Source organism: Wickerhamomyces ciferrii, contig 00003 (genome assembly GCF_000313485.1).
Source record: "Wickerhamomyces ciferrii WGS project CAIF00000000 data, strain NRRL Y-1031 F-60-10, contig 00003, whole genome shotgun sequence".
NCBI classification, from domain to species: Eukaryota; Fungi; Ascomycota; class Saccharomycetes; order Phaffomycetales; family Wickerhamomycetaceae; genus Hansenula; species Hansenula ciferrii.
Window position 1 is genome coordinate 42569 of NW_011887737.1, and position 12033 is coordinate 54601.

General features: G+C 32.1%; 9 protein-coding genes across 9 annotated transcripts; 3 read left to right on the forward strand and 6 right to left on the reverse strand.

Moving 5' to 3' along the window:
- Positions 1-8: 8 nt before the first annotated feature.
- BN7_210 (FAD-dependent oxidoreductase) lies at positions 9-1289 on the forward strand (the record flags this gene model as incomplete). Its single annotated transcript, XM_011279140.1, has 1 exon — positions 9-1289. One exon carries the CDS (start codon positions 9-11, stop codon positions 1287-1289), a length of 1281 nt encoding a protein of 426 aa, XP_011277442.1.
- Positions 1290-1299: 10 nt separating this feature from the next.
- Positions 1300-2388, reverse strand: BN7_211 (uncharacterized protein; the record flags this gene model as incomplete). The annotated part of the gene is made up of 1 exon (XM_011279141.1): positions 1300-2388. The coding sequence occupies one exon, from the start codon at positions 2386-2388 to the stop codon at positions 1300-1302; it is 1089 nt and encodes a 362-aa protein (XP_011277443.1).
- A 329-nt stretch (positions 2389-2717) lies between these two features.
- On the reverse strand, positions 2718-3482 carry PLP2 (Plp2p; the record flags this gene model as incomplete). The annotated part of the gene is made up of 1 exon (XM_011279142.1): positions 2718-3482. The coding sequence occupies one exon, from the start codon at positions 3480-3482 to the stop codon at positions 2718-2720; it is 765 nt and encodes a 254-aa protein (XP_011277444.1).
- A 902-nt stretch (positions 3483-4384) lies between these two features.
- MRE11 (MRX complex nuclease subunit) lies at positions 4385-6478 on the reverse strand (the record flags this gene model as incomplete). The annotated part of the gene is made up of 1 exon (XM_011279143.1): positions 4385-6478. One exon carries the CDS (start codon positions 6476-6478, stop codon positions 4385-4387), a length of 2094 nt encoding a protein of 697 aa, XP_011277445.1.
- A 332-nt stretch (positions 6479-6810) lies between these two features.
- On the forward strand, positions 6811-7611 carry BN7_214 (uncharacterized protein; the record flags this gene model as incomplete). Its single annotated transcript, XM_011279144.1, has 1 exon — positions 6811-7611. One exon carries the CDS (start codon positions 6811-6813, stop codon positions 7609-7611), a length of 801 nt encoding a protein of 266 aa, XP_011277446.1.
- Positions 7612-7868: 257 nt separating this feature from the next.
- BN7_215 (uncharacterized protein) lies at positions 7869-8153 on the reverse strand (the record flags this gene model as incomplete). Its single annotated transcript, XM_011279145.1, has 1 exon — positions 7869-8153. The coding sequence occupies one exon, from the start codon at positions 8151-8153 to the stop codon at positions 7869-7871; it is 285 nt and encodes a 94-aa protein (XP_011277447.1).
- A 56-nt stretch (positions 8154-8209) lies between these two features.
- Positions 8210-8680, reverse strand: BN7_216 (Apoptosis-enhancing nuclease; the record flags this gene model as incomplete). Its single annotated transcript, XM_011279146.1, has 1 exon — positions 8210-8680. One exon carries the CDS (start codon positions 8678-8680, stop codon positions 8210-8212), a length of 471 nt encoding a protein of 156 aa, XP_011277448.1.
- Positions 8681-9245: 565 nt separating this feature from the next.
- Positions 9246-10886, forward strand: CHR1 (MFS transporter; the record flags this gene model as incomplete). The annotated part of the gene is made up of 1 exon (XM_011279147.1): positions 9246-10886. One exon carries the CDS (start codon positions 9246-9248, stop codon positions 10884-10886), a length of 1641 nt encoding a protein of 546 aa, XP_011277449.1.
- Positions 10887-11557: 671 nt separating this feature from the next.
- On the reverse strand, positions 11558-11818 carry BN7_218 (uncharacterized protein; the record flags this gene model as incomplete). Its single annotated transcript, XM_011279148.1, has 1 exon — positions 11558-11818. The coding sequence occupies one exon, from the start codon at positions 11816-11818 to the stop codon at positions 11558-11560; it is 261 nt and encodes an 86-aa protein (XP_011277450.1).
- Between the last annotated feature and the right edge of the window lie 215 nt (positions 11819-12033).

A 12033-nucleotide genomic window follows, 5' to 3' on the forward strand; every position in this document is an offset into this window, starting at 1 on the left:
TCAATCTAATGCCTGAAACATTCTTGATTGTTGGATGTGGTGTCTTTGGACTTTCCACAGCCCTTGAGCTAGCTAAACAAGGTCATAAAGTTACTGCACTTGATTTATACCCAATCCCTTCAAAATGGTCAGCAGCCAATGATTTGAATAAGATTATAAGAACAGAATATTCTGATAAGTTTTATGCTCAGCTAGCAGTTGAGGCATTGAAATCATGGGAGAATGATCCATTATACCAAGATGTTTATACGAAAAGTGGAAGAATTACATTATCACCTTCATCAATTGAAAATCAACATCGACTAAGATTTGAAGATCAAGGTTTTGAAAATTTAAAAGAATTAGGTGTTGATGTATCAGATATCAAGCATTTAACAACTGGTGAGGAGATTGGCTTAATGTTCCCAGGTTTTAAAGATAATGAATTGGGTTCTATTAATGCTAGATATAATCCAAATACAGGATATGGACATGCTTCTAAATCTTTAATCAAAGTATATGAAGAATCTAAAAGGTTAGGAGTTCAATTTATATTTGGATCCCAGGGACATGTGAAGGAAATCATCAATCAAAATTCAATTAAAGTCGAATCTGGTGAAGTATACACGGTAGATAAGATCTTGATTTCAGCAGGTGCATCAACAGGTTTTTTAATCAATCTTCAAAATCAAATAAAGGCAACTGGATTGTTTGTAACTCATATACAATTAACATCAGAGGAATATGAGAAATATAAATCTATACCAATCTTTTTCAGTGCAGAATTAGGTTATTTCTTTCCCCCTGATCCCATTAATCATCAATTAAAAATTGCAATGACGTTCAGTGATGCCAGAAATTCAATACAAGATCCATTTGATTCTTCAAATAGACAATCATTACCAAGATATAGAGAAGAATATCAAAATGATACATTCCCTAAAGATGGTGAATATCATGTAAAATTGTTATTAAAGAAACTTTTACCTGAATTACAAAATCATGATTTGATAAAGAGTAAAGTTTGTTGGATTAGTGATACTACAGATTCAAATTTCTTAATTGATAAAGTTCCAGGATTGGAAAATGTATTTGTAGCTTGTGGTGATTCTGGTCATGGTTATAAATTCTTACCAAACATCGGGAAATATATCTCTGGTATAATTCAAGGAACTGAAAAAGATCAAGTCTTGAAAGATAAATGGGCATGGAGATCTACAAATGATTGGTCAAAACAATTATCATCTAGAGCTAAAAGACCTCAAATAGATTTAAACAATTCAATTATAGATTGGTATATAGAAAAATAAATGTTCATGATCATTTGATTCCAATCAATTTTAATATCTTTTCACTTTTATTATACTTGAAAACTTGTTCTGGGAATGCAAGTTGGGAAAATGCCTTTTGAGCTGCTTCACTGTATGCATTAACACTTTTCTTTGGTCCTAGTTTAGATAAAACAAGTGCTTCAAGTTCTAAAGTTCCACTATTTTTAGGATCAAAATCATTTGATGTAGACGACTTGAACATTCCACTGACTTTACTAAATAATCTTTGCTTTGATGATTGTTTCACACCTTGGTATTTATCAATTTGATGCTTATGAAATCTGAACAGACCCCTATAAGTTTTCTGCAAAATTGTAAATGTAGCCTTCGCTAGTTCATCCTTAACCTTAGCAGAAAAATCTCTTTCGTCTTTTGTAAAATCATAAGTTTCAGTGACAGAGACAGATTCATACCAATTTGGGTTAAATCTCAAAGTATGACCGTTCAGGTTTGTCACAGCTTTTTGTGGTGATTCTGAAATACCCAAGATCCCTGTGTAGATTGGAAAATGTGTGAACGATAAGTTGTCAGATGTTTTCTCCACCCAAGACAGATGTGGATCAAAAAATAATTCAGCAACAGGGAAATAAGATTCAATATCAGTAGAATTTGACAAGGAACCATCAATGCTACCGAAAATACCACCAATTGAACCATCTTGTTTATTCTGGGCTAAAATTGGCATGGTAGAACTTCTTTTATTTCTAGCCATTTTCAAGTGGATTGCTTTTGTATCGATTCCTTCGCCTGTGCGTAATGAAAGTGTTTTGTTAAATGGCACTAATGTAGTCAGATCCTTAGAGTTTAACCTTTCATAAAAATAAGTAACAATTGTTGATGAGATATAACCATTAGAGCACAAATGTAAATTGAAACTGAATCTTTTATCTTCACCTATTTTATCAACCTCAGAAAGTGGAATTGGATTGAGAACCATTTCAAATTTAAAACCAGTAAAAGATAAATCATCTTGATTCAGAGAGTTTGCACAGACTTTTGACTTCTCAGCTCCCTTTGAAACAGCACCTAAGACAGTTGAAACAGCACCTAAAACACCTAATAAAACCTGTAACTTCATCACAAAAAAGCACTATAGTTGTCAAAACAAAATTAAGACTTGATATAAAGTACCAGTGGAGACCCAATTAACCTAATCAGAATCAACCGCCTTGAAGAATAACTTCTGAGTGAACCAAGCTAAGCATCACAAAAGAAGAACAAAACCCATCTTGAAACCATTTTGCCACCAATTCTCAAAGTCAGCGGCTAATCTTTGATGGTTTTGTGTAAGCTGTGTTTTTAAAAAAAATTATTTTTAGTTTGTTTATATGATGGAAATTGGATTCGGTAATAGCACACTACATAGTAAAAAGTTTGTATGTAGATATAAGAATTTTTTTATTTTGTTCAGTCAAAGAAATCATCATCGTCATCATCATCGTTGACTCTACCTCTGATTGACTTCTTTGCAAACCTTAGTCTATGTGCTTCTTCCAAGTCTTCATCTTCTTGATTGATAAGTAATCTTTTATCACTATCTTTAACAGCTTTTATATCAACTAAAACTTTTTCTAAATCTCTAACAGTTGTAGCATTACCACCTAGTTCTGTTAAAGTTATATATTGTTTTACAACATCACCATTGAAATATATTAAGATAGTTGGACAATTTGAATCTGGATAGTTCTCCACGGCTCTTGAACCTGGAATTTCAACAAATTTAATTTCTTTAAATTTTGAAGCCAAAGTGACAAATAATGATGATAACAATCTTGATTGTAAACTACTTTGTAATGACATGTGAGCCCATACAAACGTATTTTCTTTTGAAGCATCAGTGATTTCAGTTTTATATTCAGGTTTAGTAATTGGATAGACTGAACCAAATTTTGATACTTGATTCAATTGTTGTAATTCTTTTAATCTTTTATTTTTATACTCTTCTAAAAATTCTTCATCTTCTTCATCCTCTAATTCTTCTAATTCTTCAAGATCTTTACCATCTAATCTATGTTCATATTGTTTAACAACAGCTTCTTGTAATGCTTCTTCCAATTGTTCAGTTGGTGATGGTGGTCTTTCGGGTATCACACCGTGTTTTCTTAAGATATCATTCCATTCGGTGTCCTCATCAGGATCAACCTGCATATTAATCTTCATGTTTGGATCCATCTTGAGTATTAGTTGTCTATTGAGCTAGGGATCTAAAAGATGTCTTTTTGAATAATGAATGTTGTTAATAACGTCCATCAAGAATCTGAATTTTTCATATTGTTCAGACCCGAGTCTCAATGACAGTTGATGATTTGGGCCTCAAACATAGCTTGTGCAATATTACTACAAAATACAATGTCTTATGGTTGGATAGCAGAGCTGAAAGTAAACCAGTCTAATCTTTGGCATTGAGGTTTGATTCTGATAGAGTTTTAAGGTAAATATTCGGTCAGGAATTGAAGAATTAATTGGTTGAAGCTGAAAAATGGACTTACAGATTTCAAAGGACTCACTAATATTTGAATAGGATGTAGTAAATCTTCAGAATTGAGATGGTATATAATAAGCACCAGAAAATGATGTAATATGAATTACTGAACACTATTTGTATTGCAAGTCCATCTCAATAGTCGCTTGTTGTGATGTCAAAGCTAAAATTCTTACTTTTTAAGGATAGAAAATAGTCACTTTTGAATTTTCTTCGAGAAAAGGTAGTAAATAGAACGCAAAAAAAGCGATTCCTATTTACTGTTCTTTTGCCCTGCACGAATATACACGATGTTCCTAATAGTTAATTACAATTTACTATCATATATGTTATTTTCTGAAATTATTCTATGAACTAAGAACTAGATTTGAATTAGAGAATAGTCACTACAATTTCTAGATTGGGAACATATAGAGAAGTTAAAGAACAATATTTACACCAGTGTTTTGAGCTAAGCTTATAAGTGAATATATATTGTACGTCTACATGTGATCCTTCATATACGAGAAGCAAGTGATATTGTGAATTGACCTTCAAATTGAAATGCTATCATAATATATATTATGAATTAAATATATCTATGCAATAAATTCTATTTCTTCTTTCTAGATAGTAAACTAGAAATCATATCAGTAACAGGTGTATCAGCAGCTTTACTAGATTTGCTCTTACCTCTACCACTACTTTCTTTGGTTGATCCACCTCTAGAACCTCTCCCACCTCTGGATCCTCTACCACCACCGCCACGACCTCTAGTAGATTTTCTTGGGGGAGATGGTGTCTTTATAACTTGAACATTGTCATCTTCATCTTCTGAATCTATGACTTGCACTTCATTATTCTTTTGCTTATTATTTTCATTATAATCACCATCACTATCAGAATTAACTTCTGCACCATTGAAATCATCATCTTCATCATCATCTGAATTCACTGCATATGATCTTTTAGCAGTTGGTCTTTTAGCAGTTCTAGATGATCTTGGTGCTGGTTTAGGTACAGGTTCATCACCTAGATCCAGATCTTCATCTGAATCCACGACGAAATCATCAGATTTAGCCTTTTTTTGTGTTTTAGATTTTGAAGAGGTAGCTGCTCTGGATGTTGCAGCAGGTGCAGCAGTACCTTCTCTTGAACCAGAATCTGGTGTATTTATACCTCTTTCCTTTTTGATTTTTTTCAAAATGCTCTTAATATCATCATCGAAATTTAAATCATTATTTTGTAAAAATTGTTTAACTTCACTCTTCATTTCTGAATCAACAAACTCTTTTAAAGCGCTTTTGTCTTCTTTATCAACAAATTGTCTTATAGCATCATTCAATCCTTTTTCAGGTAATAATGATAATTCAGCTTCTTTTAAAAATGCATTGATCAAAGTTTCAACATGAATAGTATCTGGACCTTCACCTTCATCATTTGGATTATTTGATAATGAAATTTTGGAAACTTTTGAATCTAAACCAGCGATATTTTTATCCTTTTTATGGAATTGAACAACTGAATTAACATTTGCCACTTTACCAACAAATCTATTACTAAATCTTCTTGGATTTTCCACTTCATACCCACCAGAATAATCAACTCTTAATCTAATAAGAGGTAATGGCATTTGTTCATCATCTGGATTTTCAATTTTATATTCATCATGTGCGTCTTTAATCAAATTTTCAACTATTTCAATCAAGAATTGTGTAACTTCATTCTTATATGCTAAACCTGCTCTAATTCCTTGACATTTTGATAGTGAAATTTCTAACATATGAAATGGTCGTACTGTTTTCAATTTAATAGATTCTAAATTATAATCTTTTTGATTAACATTCAATATAAAGACTTTTTTTTCAATTGCTTCACCTTCACATAATGAAGTTGCCACTGATGAACCTGGTTGTAATGTTTCAAATCCGGTAGCGGTATTGGGCACTGTATATGGAATACATTCATGTTCATGACCCCAAATAACCAAATCCAAGAAACTTGGAAGGAAATGCTCTGGTAAATAAGCAGTATTTGTATGAGCGGCATGGTTTTGATGAACACACATTAAATTAAACCATTCATCTGTTTGAACTGAAGGTAAACTGAATTTAACTTTCCCATCTCTAAAAGTTTTGAATAAACGTTCATCTCTAACACTTGCTAAACCAAATAATGATAATTTAGTTAAACCTTTTTGCAGTAATAATGGTTTTATATTGATATTATCACTTTGAGTAACTCTACCAAAATGATTAATCAACCCACTAACATTCAATAAATCTAATGGTGATAATAATCCTTGACCTGAAGCATCATCATGATTACCACTTATACTAAACACTGGAATGGAAATATTCAAATTTGGATCTTCATAATTAACACTATTAAACCCATCATCAAATACTAAAGATGGATCACTAAGCAATTCTAATTCACAAGGACGATCTCCAAAACATGTTCTTCTTAAAGTCTTAATAACATGATACAATGATTTCTTTGATGGTTTATTAATATGGAAAAGATCACCAGCTTGTAAGACCATATCAACATCTTTATCTCTAGCTATGTACATGATTTCTTCAAATGTTCTCCAAGCGTCATCACCTCGTACTGGATCATTTTCATTATAACCGACATGATTATCAGTAGTAATCAAAATCCGTATAGTATCAGGACCTGGTTCAATTGGTCCCACTTGTGGCATGATTATGATATTCTTCAAAGTATAAGTACTTGTACTATGCTCATGCTCAAGTAGTAGTTCAATATTGAAAAGCGCGTTGGATTTTTCATTATATGGTCGCGAATTTTTTTTTGCGCGACCCAAAGTGTATAAAGCTGTTTGTTTACTTTTCAGTTTTTGTGTCAAAAGTTATTATTCAGTAGGAAATCAGGTCAAATAAATCGTTTAATGATTACCGAATAATACTTCAGAATGACATAAAGCTATTTCAATAATATCAAAAGAGCTGGTGTTTCAGTATTGCTTATTTTTTGCTGCATTTGTTTGATTGTTAGATTATTTGAATATTAGTTATGGATACCCACCAACAAGAAAGTGAAGAAGCTGACGTATCAAGCCAAGATAGCCATGATGAGATATCTTCAACTTATGAAGGTGTATCAACACGCAGTCCATACTGGCTCTTCCAATACTATCTGATCATCAACAAATCGATCGCTGAACCACTCGTTATATGTCTTAATGAAGTTTTTCCATTTGAAGGGTTTAAGCTATATCAGCTGGTTATGAACGAATTACGTTTGGATACAAGAAGATTAATTCTTCAACACTTAGCACTTCAGCAAGCCAATCCCAATGATGCACTATCTGATGATGAAGAGTCTTTTATTGATGAATTAGATGTTAAAGACACCCCAGAAACTCCACACGGCTCTACAGGCACAAGCAGCTCCCCAAATCTATATTATTTAAACCACGAAAAGGAGGATTTTATTGTTTACAAAGAAATAGATGTTCAATATTTTGAAAATTGTTTAGCTGCTGCTCCCACTGCTCAGAATATATCAGAAAGTCTAACAGGTGGTTTCAATAAAAGTGATTCATTACATGAATTTCCCACAAATGAAGAACCAATTGAACTTAGCTATCAAGAATCCAGTCATATTTCTGGCCCACCAAAACAAGCGGATTATAATTCAAATGATAACTATAAACATCCAATGATTGATGATTTTAAAATTCCAGGACCTGCAGATCCAGACATCGAAATAGAAGATTTCATAGAACTGTGTGGTACAATGCTGTTTACTGATTTAATTACTGAAAGTGACGATGATATTTACTTAGGAGACTTTGATGAGTTTATGAATTAGGAGTCAAATATGACACCCAATATTTGGTGCGGCTTCTACAGAATCATGTTGGTTTTACCCTAATGCAAATTGTATTGTTCTAACTTTTCTGTACTGTTCATTATTTAGATACATCTATAAAGAGGAGTTGAAAACCCTTTTGTTGCTTTTTTTGGTGATTTTGTGAGCCATATAGCTCATTAATCCATCTATAATATATTTTTCAATTCATTTTGAGTACTAATAATATACCTTTTCTATGAAAATTAATGTCAGATTTACCAATTATTAATATAGTTATTTTGAAAACTTTTAACTCCATCAATCAAAGCATAACGCCCCGCAAGATACCTTTGTGGATCATTTGCTAGTTTGATCTTTTGAGGTTCTTCACCTGTATATCTTATCTTGAACATTCTAAAGCTTCTACCATATCTTTTTTTCTTAACAAGATCCATTGTGGCTTTAGCATCTTCTTCAGAATCATGTACACCCTTTTGAATTGTTTTTCTCAATACACGTTTAGACAATTTCTTCAAACTTGGTCTACCATTATCAGCCATATAATGATATAGAGCAGATGTATCAATGATTCTTGTATGTAATAATTTCAAAGCTTTCAAATCATTTTCAATTGCATGCCAACTATAATATCTGTAGTTTTGATTTTATCCACAATGAAAGCTTGAACTTGACCTTGGGTCCATAAACCTGGTGCTTGGAACAATTGTTTCCCATCAAGACCACTGACCATTCCATTATAGTTTAGCACTCGACTACTTGGTCTAACTTTCACATTCAATACTTCATAATTTCTCCAATCTATTATTGTTATACTACCAACTTGTGTACCTGTAGTAGTCCAAACAGTTTCACAATCAATTGAATAAATACCTTTTCTGTGCTGTCTTGGATTAGCTGGTGGGATAGTCTCAACCCATTCATTGATCTCTGTGGTATATGCTGGTTGTGATGCTATGAATTGTCTGGCTTCTGGAGTTTGAGTTCTAAAACCTGGTGTTGATCTATGAATTGGAATTTTTCTAGCTTTTAGCTCATCATATTTGAGCACCATTTGATTGATCCACATGGTTTAAAGAGCTGGCCTGTGAGTTGATGACTATGAACTCCAATTGACGGTAGTCTGATAATATTTCAGTATGGTTAAATATATTTGATGTCGTGGAACTGGTTTGAGGTTCACTCAGTCGTCGGAATTTTCTAGATCAAATCCGTTGATCTAAAATTTAGATAGTGGTAATAGTTGTGATCAATCAATTGTCACCTATTACATCCAGCGTTATAATTAGTGATTGGAGTGAGCTTCTAGTGGCCTGAACTTATAAATTTTTAATATAGAAATGAGAAGAAGCAAAACTTGTTGGAATTCAATGAAAACCCCCAGCTGATAATGGACCCTAAATTCTAGCACGCTATTAACCGGACACCTGAAACGGTATACTTCCCAATTTGGATATTTACCGAATGTTTTTTAGGAATACCGATAAATTTTTTCTTTGGTACAGTGCATAGATCTTATAGAAATCTTTAAAAATGACCTCAACTTTGTGATAAAGGTTCCACGTTCATTTCAGTGCTCTAAGGTTTGACATCTAGTCCTGAAGACTTTTCCTTCTATTAAAAATAATCACATCATGTCATATAACAAGTTTGAAGTGTTTCTAAGGAATACAGTGTTTGGTAAACTAGTTCATTATACATCAAGAGGAAAGTTTTTCAAAACTAATGAAGAATATGAAGATTATGAAATACCCAGTAAATACTTGAATGCTCAAGAACCAGTATTAGTTGATTGGGATGGTGAAGATGATTTACAAAATCCAAGAAATTGGCCATTACCATTAAAATTATTCTTTGCATTTTTAGCATCATTCATTTGTTTTTCAGTTTATATTGCATCTGCTATTTATACACCTGGTATTGAAATGGTTAAAAAAGATTTAAACGTGAATACTACAGTTGCAACATTACCATTAGCTCTTTTCGTTGTTGGTTATGGTACAGGTCCATTATTATTTGGTCCATTAACTGAAAATCCAAAAATTGGTAGAATGCCAGTTTATTTCGGTACAACATTTATCTTTATGATTTTACAAATTCCTACAGCATTAGTTAAAAACATTACTGGCTTTTGTATTTTAAGATTTCTTGCTGGATTCTTTGCAGCAGCTCCGATTGGTATTGGTCCAGCAGCTATTTGTGATGTTTTAACTATTCCATATGGTCCAATTGGTATAGGATTTTGGTCAATTTCAGCTGTTGGTGGACCTGCTTTTGGTCCAATCATTGGATCAGTCTTAACTGTCAAGGAAAGCTGGAGATGGGGCTTTTGGTTTTTATTGATTTTAAATGGGTTCACTTTATTATGTATGACTTTTTTCTTCCCAGAATCTTATGAAAAAGCTTTATTTTACAAAAAGGCAATGATTCTTAAAACAAAAACTGGTAATGAAAACATCACATCAAGAGGTGAAATTGAATTAAGTGAAATGAATAGAATTGAAGTGATTAAAGATACATTATGGAGACCTATTGAAATGACTATGAAAGAACCAGTTGTTCTATTGATTCATATGTATATTTCATTGATGTATGCAATCATGTACTTGTGGTTTGAAGCTTTCCCAATTGTTTTCCAACAAACAAAACATTTCACATTAGTCACTATGGGTCTTGCATATTTAAGTTCATTTATTGGTAATATGATTGGTGCAATGATTTATTTACCTTGGACTTATAAGATTCATACAAGAAAGGCAATTGTTAATCAAGAAGTTCAACCTGAAATTTTCTTACCAATGACTATAGTTGGTTCTATTTTTATGCCAGTGGGGATTTTCATATTTGCATGGACTTCATCACCAGATATAAATTGGTTCCCACCAATGATTGGTGTTGCAATTTTCAATATTGGAGGGTTTATGGTTTTCCAATGTTTATTCAATTATTTAGGATTATCATTCCCAAGATATATGGCATCAGCATTTTCTGGTAATGCATGTATGAGATCAATAATTAGTGGTGTTTTAGCATTATTTGGGCATTTTATGTTTAATAATTTAGGTAGTAAAAGGTTTCCAGTTGGATGGGGTTCAACTATTCTTGGATTTTGCACTGCTGGTATGATTGCAATCCCAGTTTTATTTTATCTTAATGGACCAAAATTAAGAGCAAGATCTAAATATGCTGGGTTTGATATGGATGATAAAGTTGAAGAAGTTCATGAACCATTCGATGAAGAATCTAAGAAAGTTGATGATTTGGAGTCAGTTTAATTTAGTATGCCAGGCTGTTAAGGTTGTATATACGATATTTATAAACTAATTAATAGATCTTGATAGCAGGTGATAATAAATATAGATCTCCATTTACGTATTTGGTCGAAATTCGCGGGTACTAACGAAACACAATATTTAATGTAGATCTTCTATCGACAAAATTGTACCACGATTTAATCGATTTTCACGTCATATTGTTTTTCGATGTTCATTAGAACCAATAAAGCGGAACGCTGTGTTATTAATTAGATTTAAATTGATATATAAGCATCCCACAATTTCAATACTTCACAGCAAACTTACAGAAATCAAAAATCTTGAATATTTAACTAAAAAACGTATCTTCATATTAAATGACTATTTGTTATTAGATACCAATACAGAAAATGAAACAATCAAAACATCATACTTAAAACCAAAACAACCAAGAAAAAAAAAGATGATATATTAATATTTCTCCAAATTATTTTTGTTCAATGATTTCTTTTTGCCTCATAACTTTCCTCAATATCTTACATGCATATTATTTATCTTTTTTTTACTTCTTTTCTTCTATTCCACAATAATTATATTCACATATCACCTTTTTTATTTATAAACCCAAAAAATATTTAAATAAAAACTTGAATCAATCAAGTATCACCTATTATAAATAAATATAATTAAATTTATTCAGATTCAGCAGCAGCTTTAACAGCTTCAGTGTTTCTTTTTCTGTGGGCTTCATCAGCAGCTCTTTTCTTTAATAAAGCTTTTCTAATAGTTGAATCTTGAGCTTGGTAATAGAAAACACCACCAAGAGCAGCGAAGAAACCGGTGATACCAAAGAAGTAAACAACCCATTTGACAGCAGCTTGTCTACCGGTTGGAGTGGCACCACTTAAACGGGCTTGGGATCTTGAGAATTGTCTGATAGCAGATGGGAACATTTTAATTGAATATTAAGATAACGTGACGGGGTTTGAACAAGTTAATCGTATGTTGAATTGACTTTTTCTTTGATTTTATTAAAATGTATTGAATTTTCCAATTTTTTATATTTTCGAGATTTTTTATTGGGTGTTGTTTGACTTCCTAATTGGGTAATTAAAGATAAAATCTTTTGTATTTGGTTCTTATTAGCCATTTATAGTAATTACTGTTT